General features: G+C 55.4%; 4 protein-coding genes across 4 annotated transcripts; 2 read left to right on the top strand and 2 right to left on the bottom strand.

The window, feature by feature from the left end:
• Positions 1 to 5,938: 5,938 nt before the first annotated feature.
• EV422DRAFT_508651 (uncharacterized protein) lies at positions 5,939 to 7,333 on the bottom strand (the record flags this gene model as incomplete). Its single annotated transcript, XM_053068764.1, has 6 exons — positions 5,939 to 6,417; positions 6,479 to 6,556; positions 6,579 to 6,677; positions 6,843 to 6,905; positions 7,037 to 7,209; positions 7,302 to 7,333. 6 exons carry the CDS (start codon positions 7,331 to 7,333, stop codon positions 5,939 to 5,941), a joined length of 924 nt encoding a protein of 307 aa, XP_052922792.1.
• Positions 7,334 to 10,886: 3,553 nt separating this feature from the next.
• On the bottom strand, positions 10,887 to 13,651 carry EV422DRAFT_508649 (uncharacterized protein; the record flags this gene model as incomplete). The annotated part of the gene is made up of 5 exons (XM_053068763.1): positions 10,887 to 11,233; positions 11,417 to 11,440; positions 11,650 to 11,686; positions 12,117 to 12,155; positions 12,257 to 13,651. The coding sequence occupies 5 exons, from the start codon at positions 13,649 to 13,651 to the stop codon at positions 10,887 to 10,889; spliced, it is 1,842 nt and encodes a 613-aa protein (XP_052922791.1).
• Positions 13,652 to 14,658: 1,007 nt separating this feature from the next.
• EV422DRAFT_540080 (tRNA synthetases class I (M)-domain-containing protein) lies at positions 14,659 to 18,314 on the top strand. Its single transcript, XM_053071118.1, has 7 exons — positions 14,659 to 15,164; positions 15,365 to 15,481; positions 15,577 to 15,780; positions 15,898 to 15,984; positions 16,048 to 16,437; positions 16,553 to 16,734; positions 16,868 to 18,314. Exons 1-7 carry the CDS (start codon positions 15,058 to 15,060, stop codon positions 17,932 to 17,934), a joined length of 2,154 nt encoding a protein of 717 aa, XP_052922790.1. The 5' UTR covers positions 14,659 to 15,057; the 3' UTR covers positions 17,935 to 18,314.
• A 144-nt stretch (positions 18,315 to 18,458) lies between these two features.
• On the top strand, positions 18,459 to 22,394 carry EV422DRAFT_540078 (uncharacterized protein). The gene is made up of 2 exons (XM_053071117.1): positions 18,459 to 18,815; positions 18,887 to 22,394. Exons 1-2 carry the CDS (start codon positions 18,783 to 18,785, stop codon positions 22,151 to 22,153), a joined length of 3,300 nt encoding a protein of 1,099 aa, XP_052922789.1. The 5' UTR covers positions 18,459 to 18,782; the 3' UTR covers positions 22,154 to 22,394.
• Positions 22,395 to 22,891: the final 497 nt, after the last annotated feature.

Raw genomic sequence — 22,891 nt, 5'->3', positions numbered from 1 at the left:
AGGTCCACAGTGTGACAGTGTGGGCCTCCCCAGGGTCTGTCATCGAGTTGCTGAAAGATGTCCGGGTGCAATTGCCAATTGTTATTGTCAACCAGGTTGATCAAGTAGAGTTCTTTTTCGGGTGGTGGGGACGGGTAGCGTGTTTGGTCAGGGTCGTCCGAGTTGGGTTTTTCTTCTACCGACTTGGACAGGTGTTGGGGTTGTAACAATTTGTCAGCTGTCGTGCTTTCTCCGCGCGTCCCCCAGTCACTTTCGGAATCGGAATCACTGCCTCTTCTCGGTTCTGATGGTGACCGAGCAGGAAAGGTCAGACTTTCATCCTGGCCTTGAGGCAGCGATTCTCCGTGGTCTTCCTGCTCAAGAGCCGTTGGTTCCAGGACTAGGAGGCTGTCGGCTCCTAGCCCTGGCGGGGAAAATGTTGCTTCTCAGCATTGGCATTTCCTGCCCCGGGGCTTTGCTTCTTGGGGCATACTGGTCTCCCCGTCTCGCGGTCCACGTCGTCCTTGAAGTGGTCGCCTCCGCAGGCGAAACAGTTTCCGTCTCCGATCCTTGGGGGTCCTCCCAAGGACTGGCCATTGTTAATCTGCACTTTGGCCATTTGCGCGGCAATTTCGGCAACCGCCTTCTTGACGACTTCCTGCACTTGCATACTGAGGTCGTTCTGCCTCTGCTGGCCGTAGTCATTGCGTGGATACGGCTGGCGGGGGTATGCACCTCGTTGTCGGTCCATCATGTACGCCTCGTAACCCGAATAATCATCCCGGTCGTCGTCGAATTCCGTCAAGTGTGAGGCCCGTCCCATGTGTCCACGTCGGCTACCGGTCAAGCGGAGTTCCTCTTTGAACTTGGTTATCTCGTTCTCTGCTGCCTGTTTGGCTAGCTTCTCAATATCGGCGGTAGGCATGGGACTTGGCGGGGCAATTTGAACGGCCGTCTTCAGAATGGGCGACGGAGATCCTCGTCGCTGGGGCTGGAACCTCCTGTTGTTCTTCTTGTTCCGGCGACGACGGCTGCGTTCTCCTTCCGAGGAAGAAGCAGAGGAGGAGCCACTGGAGCCCAACTCCGAGTCCGAAGAGGACGAGGAGGAGCTTTGGGCGTGGCGCCGGCTTTGGAGCCGTTTCTGGTCGATTCTTCGATACACTTCTGCGGCAAATTGGTCAAAGGTCACCGCCCCGTTGTAGCAGTCCTTGCCCCCTATCTTTACTTCCTCAATCTTGTCTTGCTCACGGGGCTTGTGACCTTGGTAGAAGGCATACTCGAGCTGGCCTAGCTCCAGGGCATTGGCACCGAGACGATGATTGGCTTCCTTGATGCGGATGGCGAAGTTGCGTGACGTTTCCTTCTTGAGTTTCTTCATACTGGCTACTTTCGCCGAGCGGTAGATAGGGGGTATCTTCTCGTCGTATTGAGCCATGAATTGTTCCTTGAATTGCTCAAATGGAATGTTGGTCGACGACAGACTGCTCCACCATTTCTTCACTCCATCCTTGAAGAGGGGACCGAACTTGGGCACCATGTCGTCGAGGTTATCGAAGTACTTTTGGTCCACGGCCCTTTGAGCTTTTTGCTTCAACCTCTCCAGGAATGCATATGCATCCTTGCCCGGCTTGCCTTTGAATCTCGCCGAGATGTCATTCTTCAACTCCCAGTGGGCTCGCTCGAATCCTCTTGCCGCCGCTTCAAGTACCGTGGCCGCCGTGGCCGCTTGGGGAGCTCCGGCGGGGGTGCCATCTGCCATTTCGAGATTCCTTCTAGCAACCGGCGTGAACCAGGTGTCCTCTTGCTCCCATTCTTGGTGGGGAGTCTGCGCTCGGGCTTGTTCTTGCGAGGTCGCCGGGGCAACAGCAGCAGTGGCTGGATGGATGGATAGATGGGTAGACGGGTGTAATGAGGTGCTGCAGGTGTCACCTTACTGCGAGGGAGCGCGTAGGGCATAAGATCACGTGTAGCATAGATTATATTGGAGTCCTACGCTCTGGGGTGACTCCCGAAGGGAAGAAAAGCCTTCGGGTGGCGCCCCGGGAGGTAGAGACTCTAGAATTCTTTCAATACATCGAGACGGAGACAAAGCTAGTCTCTGGCAACGGACCTAGCATTATTACAACTGGGTTTGCGCTGGAGGATCCGCGGGGGAATCCTGAGCAGGTGGCCTTGGTACTGGGGCTGGTGGAGTGCTTGGGAAGCCGCCTGGGAAGCTGCTTGATCCTGTCGTTGTCCGGGACGGGTTTGCACCGGATGATTGGCCTTGTTCTGACGATCAATTCTCGGACGAGGATTCCTCGGAGGAGGATTCCTTGGACTGGGATTCCTTGGACGGGGAATCCGTGGACTTGGCTTTGCCCTTGGACTTGCGTTCTCTCTTGATTAGCAGAGGACTTTGGTATCGCTCGTAGGCTGCTCGTTTGGCTGTCGCGCTGCTCACCGCAATTGCTTGCTTGGTTTATGAGCGGCTTGAGGAGCGGCTTGCGGAGCGGAGACTGGCGACAAATTCTGCGTCGGCCAGTTTCGCTATCTTGATCTTGGTGAAGATCTATCGACTGATCTTCAATCTCTGGTGGAGATTGGTGCTTCGCTTCTCCGTAGGGAAACAGAGAATGCGACGCGTGGGTAGGTTTCTTGTAAGGTGGCAGATATGGTTTGCCAATCCGATCTTGGAAATGACCTCGTAGATTCCTTGTAATTCCTTCCCTATTTTTCCTTGAAGGTGGTCTCTCCTTGTTCCCGGCCAAGCCCCCAAAATGTGAAAGTGGTCGCTTATTCCCTGAGATAGGTCCTAAATCGGGTCATTCGCTGGTGGAGATGATCTACTCATGGAGAGTGCAAGGTAAAAGGTAGAGACCAACTGAATCCCTATTCTCACCACACAAGTAGACACGCTTGGGCGTACTCCATATATTGGCAACCCCGGGCTGCTAGGCGTAGGTACGCTAGTTGGTTGGGTCAAATGGGAACTTATGGTACAAACTCAGGGTCTAGTCTATAGCCGGTAAGATGCTCCACGGCCAATCTACGCCAGTGTCATCCTTTTTATAGTGGGGGGGAAAGGGGGTGTGTCTCTATCCTACTACTGATCACGCCTGGTCATGCGCGCACAAATACTAATCTCTCCCTTGAATCTCCCCATCTCCTCGTACGCTGTCAACCTGATCACTTTCACAGCGTATCGTGTGGTAGTCTGGGATAAGGTAGTTGAGTATGGGAACATTGGTCTTACCTCTCTGGGGCAACTGACAGCTATGTCTTGTTTTATACTTGCGGCGTTTCCCTCTTCTTTCATTTTCCTCTTTCATTTCTTTCATTTTTAGTCATAGCTATTCACCCAACGTCCGCCCGCTTTTCGCGTACGGCCGCACCATTGTACTCATTGTTTAGATTTATCTTTCACTTAGATAGACTCGTGAGTTTGAGTGGGGGTGTTGGAGGTATCATCCTCCCGAGTCCCCGGTTAGGGTTCCCGTAGTTTATTTCCTCATGTGACTCCCCTCCTGCTTACGCCACGCTTCCGCGTACGGGACTTCACCCTTTTCTTCCCCTTTTGGACCTTGCGTCCTCTTTTCTACCACAAGACAATACAGACTTCACAGTACAGCATTGCACACTATATAGAGTTCGCTCAGTCATCTGCTTCCTCTGCCGACTACTGCTAAGTGAGGAGGACCATTAAGGATTGCGCTGGGTGCGATCCCGGACACCTTCATATTCTACATTGCTCGAGCTTGCTGGAGTAGGCTTGCATCGTAGAATCTGGGGGGGGGTGTAATGTGGGATGTCCGGTCTCGTTGGAGAACCACATGTCTGCGAGACAGGCCTCGTGGGACATACCTGTATATCCTGAGGACATACAGGTATTTCCTGGACGACGCGTCTCGAGAGTGTTCTCCAGTTGACTCCAGCCTCATGGGTACTTTAACAGTGCTCGTCGCGCGTTCCTATTCACAACAAGTGAACTCTTTTACTGCATATCGAATAGCAGCGCCGGCGAACACCCAGTCCGTCTACAAGGGTATCATCGGTCTCCATGGATGTTGATAAGCAACCCGCCGTCTCCACGCCTGTCTCCTGAGGGATGGAACCCCATTTGTCCAAGTAGACGCTATTGGCGTCATTAGCCGCAAGGTTGTGAAGCACCATACAGGCATGGACAACGTTTGCAACGAGCTCTGGCAGCTCCTGCTGCTCCTTCAGCAGTATGCGCCAGCGATTTTTCAACCGTCCAAATGCCTGCTCGACGATGATGCGGATCGAAGACTGAGAGAAATTGAAGTTCTACTGCCGCTCAGTCGGCGATACGAGGCCTTTGTACGGGACCAGCATGTATGGCTTCAGCGCGTAGCCTGAGTCTCCAACGAGAAAGAAGTCTGAAGGGAGAAGCGTGCCGGCACAAAGGCCTAGCCCAAGTCCGGAGTTTGCAAACACACGGCTGTCGTGCATGCTCCCAGGCCATCCAATGCAAATCTATGGGTAGGCAAGGAAGGGGAAAGTCACTAAAGTCAGTACTGGCTCCATCCCCGTCTCCGTCTCCATCCTTGTCTCCGTCCCCGTCTCCGTCTCCGTCTCCGTCTCCGTCTCCGTCTCCGTCTCCGTCTCCGTCTCCATCCCTGTCTCCATGTACTTACGTCGCGAAAAAGGCCCTGAGAGTCACAAAAAGCCTGGCAGATAATCAACTGTGTGCCCTTACGGTTGGTGTACGCATTATGAATCTCATCCCAGGGAGGTTTTCGCAGTCTGAAGTGGGTGCCGTCTATTGCTCCTCTACAAGGGTATATGCCACGGCAAGACGCAAAACCAGAGGCAATATGACCCCATACAGCCAGATCTGACGGGGGAGGCATCCTAAGAACCTTGTCTCCGAGCGCATCCTTGATTGCAACTGCCACATCCTTGCATGTGACACGCACGGCAGTGCGGGAGACCTGAAAGACATGGGATACAACTGGCTCGGAAGTCCCATGAGCCCACCCATATAGAGCTATTGCGAGGCGCTTGGGCACAGGGAGACCTCCCCGAGCCAGATCTTTATACAAGACACAGGGAAGCTGTGCAGCAATCCACTCGAAAGGGCCGCGAGCCACACGGAAGTGCTCGATAAACGGGTCCCTGTCTCCGGCGTTGGGAGGTTGATGGAGCTTCTCCCGCTCCCAGAGGCCGATCCCGAGGCTCCGACGATTGCCAGGAAGGCATCTCTTCCGCACTGGCTGAGTGGCGGCAAGGTAGAGTGCGCAGATGAAGGCAGGTTCAGTCCAGAGGCCGTTCATGAGGGCAGACACGACTGGAGACAGGCTGGAGACAGGCTTGGCGACTGGAGACAGGCTCGGGACAGAGACTCCCCCAGCTCTGGATCTGGAGACGGGTCTAGACTATGGAGACAGGCCTGGTGGATCTTGCACACATGAATTTACTCCCATTTGAGATCGACTCTGGACACCAATCCCGCACTGTGCCAAGTTTAGCTTGACAAGACCCTGGTCTCCGGTATGCAGCTGAGTAAATTGGCATATTGAGAGGGAGGTCCCCTTGAAAAAGGGCTGGAGACCAGCTATCGATAATGTGCGCACAACTCGAGCCAGATGTCGAGCCCAACTCGATTTACTAATTGTCGATCCCAGTAAATTGGGCGCCTAAGTCAGGGCAGAATGTTTGGACGCATCATCCTCATATCTTGGACATTTTTCCTGATACCTAGTGGTTCCGCCCCGTCTGCGGCTATGACTGCACCCATCCTTGATGGCATTGAGGCAACTACCAAATATCCCGTTCTTTGTTACGAGTCGGACTATCACGCCCCAGAAGAAGATACGCATTCCAATTTGAAGGTCAGCTAATGTGGAGTGCATCATTTCACGCTACAAGCGTAAGTGCCTTCCTGCTGCGCTCCATGTTGGTCCATATGGGTCCACATTGCTTGCAGACGTAGATCCGCTTCGCACGACTGTCTGTCCTACAGTCGTCGCAATGCTGAAAGTTCTGGGCAGGTCATTTCGTGCATGATTGGCACCCCCACGTCGAAACGCCATTTTCGTCCTTCCGTCCGCAGCCACAGCAGACTGGCTGTTCTGGATATGCAGGTGGCGAGCGGAATGGCTCGATAGAAAGGCCACGTCCAGCACAAATGGCGATACCGGAGGTATTTTCCGGAGAGTGACATTCGTTGCAATGGTAAAAGTTCCTCTTTGTGAGAGTCTGACAGCCGTAGCAGTACCAGAACTCCTTGTAAAGGCCTTTCTGAACCTTCTCTGTGCAATAATAGCACAATTCCGGTATATGGATCTTGCCATAAAGAGCCTCTCGGTAATGCAGGGTTTGGAAAGGTTTCAACCAACCAAGGGACGTCCAAAAAGTCCGCCAATTGCTCCGTGTTCCGCAGCGCTTGGCCAGAGGCTAGTCTCAGAAGAACCAGAAAAGGGTGTTCAGATGTAGCTTTTGAAGAAGACGTCAAAACGTTGATTGTACAGTTATAGGACACAGCGAAGAAACCTACCCTCCAGTTCTGAAGCAGCGACTTGAAGACTGTTTCCAGTGCAGTCCTCTTCCATGGCTTTGATAACTTTTGAATGCCCTTTGAGCATGTGCAAAGGTACAGTATATTATCACCAACTGAGCTACACATAGTCGGCGCCCTCCCTTTAACCGTGACCTTGGATATCCATAGATGCCCGCAGCTTCAGCCTGGAAGTTCTCTGGAAACCGGTCGGGCCAATCAGCCAACATCATATTTAGAAGCGGGTCAAAACCCCTCTCTCATTGGCTTTCAGTTTGTCAACTTCTTCCTGCATGGCTTCATTGATCATTATTATGGGTCACTTCATTGACGGCGCACGGCAATCGATCAATAGGTAACGGACGGTTTCCTACTGCGAGGACCTTGAAGCGAGGTTTTTCACCGGAGTTGACACGATGTTGTACGGCTTCAAATATCGCGTTAATCCTGTCAGCGTTTTGTCATCCTCTCTGCTCCTTTTCGTCGAGGCCTGTTTCAAGCACTATTCGAGTTTGCATTTGCAATTGATAACATAAAAACCAAAAAGCAGATCCTTACTGCTGCGCTCCAACTCCACCTCAACCGTTTGGCCACACCAACGCAAAATGAAGACGGGCAGTATATGGTAAATGAGGAAAGCAAACAGGAAGATGAGCTCCACCGGACGGTGCGTTGCGGAATAGTGCAAGTGTTTGTTGTTGAAGGTAATGTCGAGGCTAGTAGAACCCATCCTTCACCAAAAATGTGAGCAGTATTCGTTGCAATAGCCCATTGTTGAAAACACGATGAGATTGGAGCGTCACGTTTGGGGAATTGTGCCAACCTTCGCGAGAGCTGGCAACGGTAAGAGGGCATGGAGACGGGAGAAGCCTGGGGCGCTGGGGCGTGGACAAATGGGAGCTAGAGCAACTATCTCATGGAAAAGTGAATAAATATAAATGATGAAACAGACTACTCACGTGACCCAATGACCTGCACTCCGTGCTGCGGTTATAAATAGCCTCGTCATTTACAACTTCCTCTCTCGTTGTCCGTTGCAGGAATGCACAACCCATCCAGTCTCACTGCCTCAACTGGGAAGACCTCCCCGACTACATCTCGTGCCGACTTTACGATCACGCCAAAAACGCCCATCCCACACGCTTCACACCTGACTTGCAGACAAACCGCTGCTGGTGGCCCGGACGCCGTATCGCTAACACTGAAAATTGCCTCTAGTCTCCGTCTCGGACGCGGCTACTTGCAGCACCCCGTCAAAACGATCGATAAGCTCTAGTTTAACAAGCCCTTCTCCGACGGAGTTGGGTATACACCGTCTCTATTCTCAGTTTCATTGAGATCATCGATCCCGCCACTCCGGCGCCGCATGATTGGCACTTTATTTTCACCTTGCGGCGGACTACCTCGACTGGGAAGACCTCCCCAACTGCATCTCATACCGAACTTACGATCACGCACAGGTCGCTCATCGCACCCGCTTTGCATTCGTCTTGGAAGCAATCCGCTTGTGGCCATTAACATCCTCGTTGACCACTTACATAACAGCCGATATTCATTGATCCTCTACAGCCCACACCTTTCACAATGGAACCCGATGTACCCACTGTGCACAGCGTAAGGTTCGACTCGCCTATAGTGAGTCGTACCCTCATACGCTACAACCTCTCTCCTCACGCTCTAGATGTCATACCAGAATCAGAGCGAGCTAATGTGATCGACCGGATGACGCTCATGTTGATGGGTGGGGATATCGCCAGGCTGCTAGCTCTGTTGGACACTCATGTTGATGCATCGATCGCTGATCTATCGACCCAGCAATGGTCTCGTTATCATTTGTACGTATCTGAGCTACTGTATCTGTACAACACGTACAAGGTCGCATCGATGAATGTTAGAGCTTTCTACAACATTGGTATCTGGATCGAGACCAGATATTTGTATCGTATGCTATGGCGTGACGAGGACAGACTAGACGTTATAGTGTCAGATGAGACTATGTCTACCAAAGCAAGCGCCACACGCAGCCGCATCATCACCATATGGGATGAACTACATGAGCACGTGGAGGGGGACAAACCATTGTACGATGCTGTATTGGTCTTTGAGACTTTACGAATTCTCCACGCATTAGCTATCATTGTCGATCGTGAGAGTGTTGATGACATCTATGTTTGACATTGAATGGAGGGCATTTAAGACGCGATATATTCTCTGTTTCAACTCTCTAGAGAGGTTGTGCTATCCGTTCAGAACAGATTCCCGCGACAAATTCTGTCCGGAAAGGCGGTAACTTGTCCCCGGAGAGGGGTATTGCCATGAATACGTTGCGAGCGGTCCGTTGGGAACAAAGAGGGGCCCTCCAATCCGTAGCTTTCAAAACGAATTCCCCGCCAGCATCTTGAAAAGGATTGCGCCAGCTTTTTCGCTTTGCAGACATGCGGGCAGCACTGGACGACCTCCCTGACGGTGACAACAACCTCCTGCTTCTCCTTTTGCTGCGGAGACGACAGGCGCAGCGTGCTCATCACCGAGATCTCCGTCTCTGTGATGGACGACGCGCCCATACCATAAGCTTACCTCATGACAGCACACTGACAGCCGCCAATGTCAAACGCCAATGTCAATGTCAGTGTCAATGTCAGTGTCAATGTCAGTGTCAATGCCAATGTCAATGCCACTCCCCCTCTCTCCTCTCATTTTGCCAATCCTCCTGCAATATTGCCACTCCTCCTCTGTCCTCTCATTTCGCCAATCCCCCCACGGCTTCTCCACAGCCCCCACTACTTCCCCATAGCCAGCAGCTGTAGCAATGCTCTCTACGCTCGCCACGCACGCTCTAGGAGCATAGCTGGCACCCCCCCCCCCCCCAGTCCCCTCTTGTTGTTGTTGTTCTCTGATCTGATGGGTTGCCTGTCTATAAATAGCCGGCCTCTCTTCGCCCATTCCCTTCCTCCCCAGCAGATCAACACCAGTTCTTCTCGTCTCTTGTTCTAGTCCTTGTCTCTTGTTTTGCCAATACAATCTCTTGTCGCCCATCGCTCTCGCCTTGTCTTCTCTACTTTGCTTCCGCCTCAGTTGTTGAGATCATAACAGTTTGATCTGCTCCAACACTGCGATGTTCAGAACCCGTCAAGCCCTGCATCTGCCAAACCTTTTCACCATGTCCCAATCCGGATCCGTACCTTTCACCGCCGAACAATGGAATGATATGTGCCAAGCCATCGCCGCCTTGCAAAGCCAAAACGCCAACTTGCAGGCCAACCTAGCGCAAGCGCAAGCCGACGCACAAGCTGCCCAGAACATTGCCACCCAGGTTCAAGCCGATGCGTACGCCCGTCGTCAAGTCACCAACCCGGCTCCTGGAGCTCTGGAGCCAAGAATCAGCTCGCCCGAGAAGTTTGATGGTACCCGCAGCAAATTCCGTGGGTGGTTGAACAACATCCGGTTGATGTTTGCTCTCCGGCCCGACCGCTACCCCAGCGACATCATCAAGATCCAAACAATTGGCACCTACCTCACCGGCACTGCGCAAGCCTGGATGGCGCCCCTAGTCAAACGCCAAGATCACAGCCTTCAGAACTTCGATAGTTTTATCGGTCAGATGCAGTCTGTCTTCGGAGACAGCGACAGGGTCCGCACCTCCGAAAACAAGCTCCAGAACCTTTGCCAAACCCGTGCAGCCACCTAGTACATCGCTGAGTTCCGCCAGCTATGATGCGATGTCTCCTGGAATGACCAGGCCCTGAATGCGACCTTCCACCGTGGCCTCAAAGAGAACGTCAAGGACCTGATGCTCACGATGCCTCCTGCTGCCATCATTGATGCGGTGATGGAGCAGGCTATCCAGTGCGATAACCGACTGTTTGAGCGCCGCCTGGAACGAAACGGAAGCCGCCAGACTTTCCCAGTTCCCCATACCTCGTTTACCACTACCACCACCGTTGACCACAGCGAACCCATGCAGATTGACACCGCTCGTCCCCGCGGCCCTCTGAGCCCCCAGGAACGCCAACCCAGCATAGGGTGGGACCGCCGTACCGACTGCTCGGAGGTGGGATCGAGGCGCGCCCCTTCTGAGGGTATGTGGACCTCAAGCTTCTGGCAGACTGGCACAACAAAACAAAAGCAGTTCCCAGAGATGGATGTCCGCCCAGCTCTCAGCTCATCATGAACTAACCACTGACCGTCAACATCGAACGCCGACTTGTAGAGCTACCTTTGCACATGCTCAGAGGGCACTCAAAACTTATCAAAGCCATGGAAGAGGACTGCACTGGAAACAGTCCTGAAGTCGCCGCTTCAGAACTGGAGGGTAGGTTTCTTAGCTGTGTCCTATAACTGTACAATCAACGTTTTGACGTCTTCTTCAAAAGCTACGCCTGAACAGCCTTTTCTGGATCTTCTTAGACTAGCCTCTGGCCAAGCGCTGCGGAACACGGAGCAATTGGCGAACTTTTTGGACGTCCCTTGGTTGATTGAACGTTTCCAAACCCTGCATAACCGAGAGGCCCGTTATGGCAAGATGCATACACCGGAACTGTGCTATTATTGCACAGAGAAGGTTCAGAAAGGCCTTTACAAGGAGTTCTGGTACTGCTACGGCTGTCAGACTCCCACGAAGAGGAACTTTTACCATTGCGACGAATGTCACTCTCCGGAGAATACCTCCGGCATCGCCATTTGTGCCGGATGTGAACGTTCTATCGAGCCATTCCGCTCGCCACCTGCATTTCCAGAACAGCCAGTCTGCCGTGGCTGCGGACGGAAGGAAGCAAATGGCGTTTCGATGTGGTGGTGCCAATCATGCGAGAAACAACCCGCCAGGAACTTTCAGCATTGCGACGACTGTAGGACAGACAGTCGTACGAAGCGGATCTACGTCTGCAAACAATGTGGACCCATATGGACCACCTTTGAGCGCAGCAGGAAGGCACTTACTCTTGTAGCATGAGGTGATGCACTCTACATTACATAGATGGCCTTCAAATTGGAATGCGTATCTTCTTCTGGGGCGTGATAGTCTGACTCGTAACAAAGAATGGGATCTTTGGTAGTTGCCTCAATGCCATCAAGGATGGGTGCAGTCATAGCCGCAGACGGGGGGGAACCACTAGGTATTAGAAACAATGTCCGGGATATGAGGATGATGCGTCCAAACATTCTGCACTGACTTATGTCTCCGGGGGTGCACAGCTGTTTGCGAACTGACTGTACTGTATGTACAGTAACGCTTCGCAGGCCAAAACAAAGGAGCGCACTTCATCGCGTATGATCCCACGACGGTCTCGAAGATGATCCAGGCCTACGTGAACGAGTCCACCCCACGACAACGATGACGCTAAGGTTGCCGGCGACTCGCACACCACGGCGGCCGCGATCCCACCTCCGAACAGTCGGACCAGAGGAAACCGCCATGCAAACTTCTTTCTGTCATGCCCTCGCTCCCCACAACCTCGCCACCGCCCCTCTTCTTTCCGACGGCATCCCCCCACACCGCACACCGACCCCACCGCCGGAACCCATCATGCAATCCACATCATCACGGAAAAAAAAAAATGGGGTAATACGAAGAAAAACAAAAACATGTACAGGATGAAAATGGAACACCGTACGCCGTGGTGGGGGACTAGATATATACACTACGGATCTTCGCGGGGGGAGGGGGATCAACGGAGAGCTGCGTTCATGTGTGTGTGTGTGTTTGCGTGTATGTATGTATGTGGGTGCCTACACATCGCCTTACAGCCCGCGCCATATACTCCCCTCCGCCTCCCTCACCTCGTCCAACCGCGGCGCGGTGGCGCCGACCCTCTCCCTACCGGGCAGGGGGTCCATCTCGCCCCAGCCCTTCATACACTCGGGTGTGAGACTCAACCGCAGGGTGAACGAGTCCCTGCTGGGCGGGAAGCTCCGCGTGTGGTCCTTCTTCCTGCCGGCGCGGTTGCCGGTGGCTGTCAGGGCGCGATCGAGCGAGAGGGTGAATTCCGAAGCGAGTGGGGACGGGGGGGACGGCGTCGTGCGGGACGCGGAGGACGTGAGGGTGTCGTAGGCCGGGGGTGGGGATTTGACGTCGTCGGCCGAGTCGCCGCGTCCAAAGAACCGGCGTTTGCGGGGAGTGTTGTCACCACCATCGGGAAGGGACCGACGTCGCCGGTGCGCTTTCGTGGCTGTGTAGAAGATGGAGCCGATGACGACGGCGGAGACGCACAGGCCGATGCCGACAAAGAGGGCGATTTTGCCGGTGCGGTTGCTGTCGCCCCGCGCGGGTGGGGGCCGCGGGATGCCGAAGGGGGGGAGGTTGTTTGCGCCGGGGCGGGGCTGGCCCTGGTCGGGGGTGGTGGGTGCTGACCCGGTGGTTGTGGAGGAGGAGTCCGAGGCGGGGGAGGGGTCGGTGGTGATTGCTTCTGGTCCGTTTTGATTAGCGACGGACGCGGGGGAGGATGTGGAGGGTGAAGTCGAGGCGGATGTCTGGGCGGTGGCGGAGATATCCCCCTGAGGGCGTTGGTTGACGCGGATGGGCGGGCGGCGGGCGGTGGCGGGGAGGGAGGAGAGGTCGCCGGGGAAGGGGGCTGTCGGGGGGAAGGGGGCCGGAAACGGGGCGGGTGGTGGTGGTACATTTGCGTTTGGGGTCGTCGTTCCGGTGTTGACGTTCGGTGCTGGTGCTGGGGGTGCGGTGACTGGGACGTTGACGGGGGGAGCGGGTGGTGGTGGTGGGATGTTGACAACAGGTGCAGGTGCAGGTGCAGACCTATCCGCGCCCGTACGCTTCCTCCCCACACGGTCACGGTCATTTCTCTCCTCTCCACGCCCGCGCGTCTCCCCATCCACGACCCTTTGCTGCCTCCTCGGGGTCTCGACCGCAGGGGGCACGCTATCCTGCGCCGTCGTGGGCACCACCACCTCGTCCACGACCGTCGGCGTGGTTCCCGTCTCGCCGTCCACCGCGACATTGACCTGCGCGTCCACCACTCCAGCCGCGGCGTCCGTGACGGCGTTGGCAGTGTCGGTTACGGCGGATGTGACGGTGTTGATGAGTTGCGGGAGGGGGAGGGCGTGCACACGTCCGATTCCTAATCCCACTCCCATCGCAGTGTCATGCGAGGGTGATGTGGCGAGGATGAAGAGTAGGATGGCGGCAGCTGCCCATGTTCCTCCTTTGCGATATCGTCCCATCGCTTCTGTCTCGGTGTTATATTTCTAGTGACGCCGCCAAAAGCGACGAATGACACTGATCACTTTCGGTGAAGGGGACTCCACAAGCGTCGCCGTTGACGTTGTCGTCTTTTGTTCTTTTGTTGGCTTTGTTGTAGTTTTGTTGTTGGGATCCGAGAGGTCCCCGGACCTGCCGATGCGGTAGACGGCCTGTCTGTATATGTTTGCGGGTTTGACGAGGAGGCAGGCAGGAGTGGCAGGGGTATGCCACCTCTACCACGGAAGGCGCTCGCTGCGTGACGTAAAGTTCGAGAGGCGCTAGAAGGCTTGAGGAGGACGGCGTGTGTGGATAGACAGAACAGAGCAGACACCTTCTCCGCGGCTCTCGTATCGTTGGTTGTGGTGGTAGATCTAGAGGGCGGTGGGAGGGAGAGTGGGTGGTGGCAGCTCTCTGAGAAGGGGGAGGGGGGAAACGAGTGAGGCTGGGGGGGGGGAGGGAAATAAAGCCACCCTACTTTCTGTCTCTCGCTTGTTTTCTCACTTCTCCCTCTGTCTCTCCCTCTGGGAACAAAATGGAAGGTCGGAGTGTGCGCGAGAGAGACACATCTCTGTCTTTCCCAGCGTACTAAGAATCAGTGACACCGGCGGTTTCTTTTCGAAGAGTGAGTGGGTGGGTGCGTGGGTGCGTGCGACAGCGGTTTGAGAAATGCATTTTGGACGGAGTGACTCCCCCGCCCGCCGCGTGTGTTTCTCGCGCGCGCTGTCAAATTCATCCCATCCTACATATATACTGAGATCTGCCAGTCTGATCCGGGCGGAGGCAATCAATTGCAACTCTGGCGCTGGGACGTGGTTTCGGATGGTATATGTACGTAGTGGGTGAATTGCGCAGTTGATGAAGTACTGCGCCACCCACCTTCTCGTCCTGACTGGAGTGAGAGAGCCGATGAGTCATGTGAGGGTGCTAAGCCACACTGCAAGCCACGCCCTCGCTCGCTCGCTCTCCCACTCACTCACTCTCCCACTCACTCACTCACTTTGCTCAGTCAGTCAACGACGGGGAGTTGAAGTGAAGTGAATTCTGAAGGGAGAGCGGCGAGACGAGAACAGCAGCAGCTTCCACCACCACCCACCACTCTCTCTCATCCACACTCTCATCTCCTCCCTCCTCACCCCTCCAACCTCCAGCTTACTCACGCCCTCTCCGTATTCCCTTAAAAATACCTCCACCACACCCCGTCACAATTCACTTCCACTCTCGACTCGCTGTTACTGTCTCACGTCGCACTCTCTCCGCCTCACCACTCACACAACCACTCCAACAACAACGACAGCAACTACTATCCTACTCGCCAGGACTCCCCGCCGCGAGGTTTGACTATAGACTTGCCAAGAATTACGCGATCTCGACAACTACAAGATCCAAGATGACTATCGCCGCGACTAAGAGTATAGAGAAGGAAGGGGAGACCAAAAAGGTCGTCAATGTCGATGAGAAGGTGACCATCAAGCTCACGCATCATGAGACCGTTACGTGAGTACTGAGGGAAGGAACGAGAAAGAGAAGAAAGGGTTGGCGACCGACGCGAGCAGGAAATGTCAGCAACAGCACAGCCGATTGGGTTGTCTCCAGCTGTGAGCTACCGCGAACGATCTGCTTGCTATGCAATCATCCACTGACATTCATCATCCTCTCCTCTCCTCTCCTCTCCTTTCTTCTCCTCTCAATCTTAGGCTTCCCGTGAAAGGCGAACGCAACGTCTTAATCACCTCCGCCCTCCCCTACGTCAACAACGTCCCCCATCTCGGAAACATCATCGGCTGCGTCCTCAGCGCCGACGTGTTTGCCAGGTGCGTCAAAGAAATCCCTCACCTCGTCATCAACCCCCCATCCTCTCCACCAACCTCATCACTCACATCCGTCCCTCCCCTCGCTCCCATTTCAGATACTCCCGCCTCCGTGGCTACAACACCCTCTACATCTCCGGCACCGACGAGTACGGCACCGCCACCGAGACGAAAGCACTCGAGGAAGGGATCACGTGCCAGGAACTGTGCGACAAGTACCATGCGGTGCATGCATCGACTTATGAGTGGTTTGGGCTGGATTTTGACCATTTTGGACGGACGAGTACCAAAAAGCATACTGAGTGAGTGAGGGGACTTGGAGCGAGCGGGGAGTGTGGGAAAGGGGGGGTGGATGGATACCTGGAGGGGTAATTCATCTTTGAATGCGTATACTCACTCTCTTGCGTTTCCTTTTGTAGGATCACGCAAGCGCTGTACAAGGAGATCGAGGCAGAGATGACCTTCACAAAGACCTTGACGCAGTTATACTGCGAGCACCACAAATCGTATGTTCCTCCCCTCACAATGCGTTGACTCCCTTGACCTTACTAATACACTCTTTCGTACAGCTTCCTCGCCGACCGCTTCGTCGAAGGCACCTGCCCCACATGCGCCTACCCCGACGCCCGCGGCGACCAATGCGACAACTGCGGCAAACTCCTCGACCCAACCGACCTCCTCCACCCGACCTGCAAGCTCGACAAGACCACCCCCGTCCTCCGCGAAACAGAACACATCTTCCTCGACCTCGGTAAATCCCAGCAGAAATTGGAAAAGTGGGTCGATGAGTGTAGCGTAAAGGGCGAGTGGAGTGCGAATACGTTGAATATCACGAAAGCGTGGTTGAAGGAGGGACTGAGGGAACGGTGTATCACACGGGATTTGAAGTGGGGGGTGCCGGTGCCCAAGGAGAGGTTCAGGGAGAAGGTTTTCTATGTTTGGTTTGAGGCTTGTATCGGGTGAGTATGCATTATATCACCCCTCCCACATTTCCGCCTCTCATCTATCTCTTTGTGTTTGTCTGCTGATTACTAACGTATTGCTCCTTCCTTCCTCCCCCTGTGATATCCCTAGGTATCCATCGATCACGGCGAATTTCACGGACGACTGGGAGAAATGGTGGAAGAACCCGGCCGAGGTGCAGCTATTCCAGTTCATGGGCAAGGACAATGTGCCGTTCCATACGGTTGTGTTTCCGTCTACGTTGCTGAATGCGAAGGAGGAGTGGACTTTGCTGCATCATGTTAGCACTACTGGTGGGTTTCGAAATCGGGTCGTCCATTTGCGTTGAATGGGGCGGGAGTGTGCGCGTAGACGGGGTCTATCGACGTTTACAATTGAGGCGTTGGCGTTATTGAATACTGAGCAACGTTCTCTCTATATGTTTAGAATATCTCCAATACGAATCCGGCAAATTCTCCAAATCCCGCTCCGTCGGGGTCTTTGGCAACCACGTCCGCTCCCTCCCCTTACCGCCAGCCGTCTGGCGCTACTACCTCCTCGCTAACCGCCCGGAATCCTCCGACTCGCAGTTCACGTGGGCCGGCTTTGTCGCCGCGAATAATAACGAGCTGTTGGCGAATTTGGGCAATTTCGTCAATCGGGTCGTTAAGTTTGTGGGGGCCAAATATGGAGGGGTTGTACCTGGGGCGACGTTACCGGATTTGAATGAGGTTGGGCTTGGGGAGACGGCCAAGACGGATTTCCCCACCCCGGAACACAAACTCCTCCACGAAGTCAACACCCTCCTCACCCAATACATCACAACCCTCGAATCCGTCAAACTCCGCCACGCCCTCAAGTTGGCCATGGACATCTCCGCCCGGGGCAACGCCTATCTCCAAGACAACAAACTGGACAACAAACTCTTCTCCGACAACCGGTCCCGATGCGACACGGTCGTCGCCACCGCCCTGAACCTTGCCTACCTCCTCTCTGCCCTCATCGCCCCCTACATGCCGGGAACCGCCACCCAGATCGAAGAGATGCTGAATGTACCCGTGAGACGGATCACGGACACGTGGACGGGCGGGGATATACGCGAGGGCCACCTTGTCGGCAAAGCGACGTATCTGTTTACGCTGATCAAGCCGGAGATGGTGGATATCTGGCGGGCCAAGTACGGCGGCTCCCAAGCCGCGTCTGACGCACCCCCCGAGGAATCGAAGACGTCGAAACGGAAGGCGGCGAAAGCGGCGGCGGCGGCGGCCAAGACTGCTACCGCCGCTGCGATCACATTGCCGGAGGGGTTTGTCAAAAGCAGGGAATTGGAGGAGTTGGAGAAACGGCAGAGTGAGGTCGGCGAAAAGGTTAGGACGGCGAAGAAGGACGGGAACGCTGGGGTTGTGGCCGACGCGCTCAAGGAGTTGGTGGCGTTGAAGGAGAGTGTGAGGGAGGTGCTGACCAAGGAAGTGGAGGCGTGGAAGGCGGCGAATGCGCCTGTGAGTTCGTCGTGATTCCCCCCCTCTCTTGGCCGTACTATTCACATCACTCCTTACCGATCACTGCGGACACCACTCTCTTTAACCGCCCAATGGGATTTTGTGTCGATTTGGGATTGGAGGTTGAACTTTATGCATATACACACCACATATCGTATTCCCGCTGTCCTTTTCGTAGATTTTTTTTTTCTTTTCTTTTGTTTTTCTTTCTCTCTTTTTCCCGTTCTGTCCTTTGCGTAGAGTATACACCCCGCAAATATGCATCCTTGCGTTTTGTTCCGTTACATCGGTGCAATCGATGAACCAGTGTGTGCGCGCGGGGATTCCAAAGGACCCAGGGGTTTTTGCAGTGACCAGAGAGAGAGACACACGGATCAGCAGAAAATCGCTTTCACACATCCCAGTTCGTGCACAAAAAAAAGTGGAGGCCTCTGAGAAACGGTGGGTCGGGATTCGTTTTGTCATGGCGGCTGGGACTTCTCCGACGCGCTGTCAGATGCCGTCAGAAGTGAGGACAAGCAATCGCTTGGCCACTGCACCACCCGCATATCCTCAACATGCCCTTACAATTCATATGTACATGCTGGGATGCCAAGTGAGGTCGAGGGGGACGGGGTGAGGGGAGAGACACCTCGGTTCAATGCTGCTCCACTCTTACTCTGTTACGGCAACCCGCGAAGAGGAGAGGGAATTCTTCTTGACGTTCCGGTCTGTACAAATCAAAAGCAAAACCACCCACCGCCGAGACCCTCTCGCTGCCAGTCATCATCTTCCATCAAACACATCACATCAGGCGAATCTCCATAACTGGACGGTTCACGAATCGCCTAGCATCTTGAGTGTATCAGAGAACCATACCAGTCATGTCAGCGTTATCCGACACTTGGCCGGACAGGGTAAGAACCCCCAAAGTTCTCACACTTCGCAACGGAAGAAAAAGGTTCACACCCAGCTTTATACATCACAGGTGGACAGCTCAATGCGAATCGACTTTCAGAACGGCGCACTCGTCGCCGTCAGCCCCGCAATCGACCGTTCCGCGCGGCTGGACTGGCGACCCTCTCCACACGCGAGTTTGACGCGAACGCCCATACCCAAAGTCCCGCGCGCGTGGCTGCGACGGCGCGAGGAGCGGGACGGGTGCGAGGGGCACCACATCACGCTTCTCCACGGGACGGAAGTCCAGGGGGTGAGCAGCATCCTCCACGCGCACGACCAGTTCGCGGACGTGGGAGAGTCGTGGATCGACGTCGGGTTGGGGTACCGGCGGGACGGGACCGCGGACGGGGTGTTCAAGGCCGTGCATTGGCCAGCCGCCACCGCCGTGCGGGAACCGCTGGGCTTGGAAAGGAAACAGGTCCATGTCGCGGTGGGGTTCAGCGAGGCGGATGTGCATGCGGGGGACAAGGGGCTGGACTCGCTGTGGGTGGGCGGGGATGCGCGTACCGCTTTGCAGGGATCCCTGCACCCGCCGTCGGGTGATGTGGGAGTGGGGCGAGCAAAACGGACTGCCGAGGCGGCTTGCGTCGCGGCTCGCGCGGCCCTCCGGAACCCCGTTGATGAAGCGCGTATGACGGAGGCGCTACATCTCTGCACGATCGCGTTGATACCCCCCACGCTCCCCACCCCCGACCGGGTCTCTCTCCTCGACCTCATCAGCGCGCTGTCTCTCAAATCCGGACGATACCAGCAGGCGCTGGAAGCCGCGGAGGCCATGATGCGTGTGTGCGCGGAAGAGCAACGGGAGAACTCACATACCGACTTCCGCGCATTCATCCGCGTCGCCGACGCACACGTGAAATTGTGTGCGTGGGCCGCGGCGTGTATGGCGTATTGGAGGGCGTTTTTCGCCGTACGGAGAGATGGGGCGGATACGAAAACGCGCAACGATGTGCTGGTGTATATTCGCAAGGCTCTGACACGGTGCGCCGGACACCAGTACCTGTATCTGCACGTGCGGGACGAGGGTGCAGGTGACACGGCGTTATGGAGCGGGCTTTCGGGTGAGGAGAAGCGAGCTTATTATACTCTCTGCCGCGGGATCGTGTCTGCCATGGCGGGCGAGAAGTGCGACGGCAACAGCCTGCCTCCCGCCATCTCCAAAACACGGCAGTTTGTATGCAGCAGCGACGATGATGGCCGCTGGCACAAGTTGCCCAGGAATTTTAGTTGGATTGTCCCCTTCCGGTTGGCGGTCATGTCTACGCCACGAGATGCGGGGGACGTTGCGGCGTTGAAGCAAATGGGGATCACGTTGGTGGTCACCGCCACGAAGGAGACGCCCTTGTCTGCGACCTGGTTCACGAATGGGATCGACAACGTCTTTCTCCCCGTCGAAAACCTGCAAGCGCCGACTATCGCCCAAGTGGAACATTTCATGCGACTATGCAATCAACACCTACATTCAGCAGCGAACGACACCGACACCCTCCTCCCCGCCGTGTTGGTACACTGTGGAGGCGGGGTAGGCCGCGCGGGCACGTTTGCGGCGTGCTATCTCGCCCGGTTCGGGTGCGCGGTGCTTCCGCCGTTGTGTGCGGCGTGCCGTGCCGCGGTTGTGGATTGCACCGCTGTGGAATGCGTCGGGGGAAGTTGTGCGAACGCGACGCCGCCGGCGATGTCGGCTGCAGATGCGATTGAAGTACTGCGGGCGACGAGGCCGGGGAGTCTTGAGACGAGGGTGCAGGAGGTGTTTGTGCGCACGTACGTCGATCACTGCTGGAAACGGTATAGCGGCGGTGGGGATGGCGATGCGGGGGGAAACGGAGACGGTGCCGACTCTATGTTTGGGTTGGACGCTGGAGAAAACGAAAATATGGATATCCCGTCGACCGGCATCCTCGCCACTGGCCAACCCCCACCTCATCCAAACGTGCTCATCCTCGTCGGCCTCCCGGGGTCGGGGAAATCGACCTTCTGCGCCCGCCTAGGCTGCATCTCGCCCGATGACTCCACGCTCATAACCGCCAACACATATGTCCGAATCTCTCAAGACGACATCGGTAGCCGACGCGCCTGCGAGTCGCTCATCGCCACCATCATCAAACGCGGCGGCCGCGTCGTTCTCGACCGATGCAATACGCGCGCCGCCGACCGCATGCAGTGGTTGGAGCTCGCGTTTGGGCCGCGGGATGCTGTTGCGGTGCATTTTACGGCGGGCGTGGAGGTTTGTGTGAAGAGGGTGTGTGCGCGACAGGGCCATCCGACATTGGGCGGGGAGAAGGGGAAGGTGGAGAGGGTTGTGAGGGGTTTTGAGAGGGACCTGGAGGCGCCAACAGTAAAGGAGGGCTTTGTGGGGGTTTGGAGTGTGGCGTCGATGGGGGATGTTGAGGCGCTTGCTGAGAGGATTTGCGGTGCAAACAAGCGAGGACGGACAAAACCGGCGACCGGTCCGATAGGGACGATGACTGCGACGGCAACGGAGATGGTCATCGGACCATCTTTATTCTCCTCCACGGAGGGTGCCAAGAGGCTGACAGGGTTCTACAAGTTTCCGCGCACCCCCCACCTCTTCAACAGCGGCGGCTGCTCCGTGTCCGCTGACGACATCGTGCTCAGCGACTCCCACGGCCTGGACATGCTTTTATCCCGTCACGGCCCGACTTCGAAAACCATTACAATCGAAGAAAAAATCGATGGCGCGAACCTCGGCATCACCCTCGGCCCGCGCTCCACGCTCCTCGCGCAGAACCGCTCACACTACGTCAACCGTAAATCCCATCCCCAGTTCGAGACGATCAACCATTGGCTTCATCAGCATAGTCGCCGCCTGCGCCGTGTGCTCGGTGATGTGCCCGGGGCTTATGTCCTGTATGGAGAATGGATGGTGGCCAAGCATTCAATCTTCTACGACCGGCTGCCGGACAAGTTCATTGCATTCGATATCCTCGACGTGCAAAAAGGAAGCTTCCTGTCCCGCGCGAGCTTCCATGAAGCCATCGCGAACGCCAACGACGCCGCTGACATTGGTTTGGACGACGAACCGCCCCTGCATGTCGTGCCCACTGTGGACCCGGCGCTGTTTCTCCCGCTGACAACGAAACAGGAATGGATAGACAGGCTTGACGCCTTGCCGTCGCGGTATGCCACCGCGCAACGGGCCGAGGGGATTTATATCCGCGTTGATGATGGCGATTGGCTCAAGGAGAGGGTCAAGCTTGTCAGGGGGGACTTTATATGCGGGAATGAGCATTGGACGAAACACACGGTGGTGAAGAATGTGGTTTTGCGATGATCACGGCCTTCTCTTCCCCTCTTGCCCCCTCTCTCTCCCTCCCAGCTACCCATGTACAGTACAATGATAGACGGCCATTTTTTTGGATGAATGTTAGTCGTTTTGGGGACGGATATGGCAATCTATGCGGCGTACGAGTATGCTTTTCTGCTTTCTTCTTCTCCGAATCCCCCTCCACATGTATTATGTCTGTGTATAAAATAACATTGGCGGGTGAAAGCCCTCGAAAGGCTACCACATGTGTCCGGTCTGTCCCGTTTCGTCTCCTTAGTTTTGTCACGTCGGTCTCTACGTTCCTCATCCCCGACCCAAATTCTGTCCATCCCAACCATCCTACAGCCATCTTACCAACCACCCCAAGCAACAATGCTCACCCGCACACCCACCATCGTCCCCCTCACCCACGCCGACGTAACCGCGCTCAAGGCTCATCTCGCGGAATCGGCCCCGAAAAGCACCACCTCTCATAACAATCACGGCACAACCACAACCACTCCCGGCTCGAATGACACACCCTTGACACGAATGCATCACTCTGGACCAGAGACGGGTGATGGGGCGCAGAGTATCGGGATGCGGATACGCGAGCGGAGGACCATTGCGGAGAGGATCATGGGCGTTTAAGCGGTTCGGGACACACTTTTGGACTCCTGCTGCTACATGTACTGTATACGCTGCGTGTATGTCAAGATCGGGATTTACTCAGGGATTTACTGCACGATGAAGGCGGGGATTGGT

Source organism: Fimicolochytrium jonesii, assembly GCF_025526975.1.
Source record: "Fimicolochytrium jonesii strain JEL569 chromosome Unknown EV422scaffold_25, whole genome shotgun sequence".
NCBI lineage: Eukaryota > Fungi > Chytridiomycota > Chytridiomycetes > Spizellomycetales > Powellomycetaceae > Fimicolochytrium > Fimicolochytrium jonesii.
Note: the sequence above shows the minus strand (reverse complement) of the source record. Positions and strands in the feature narration are given on the sequence as shown.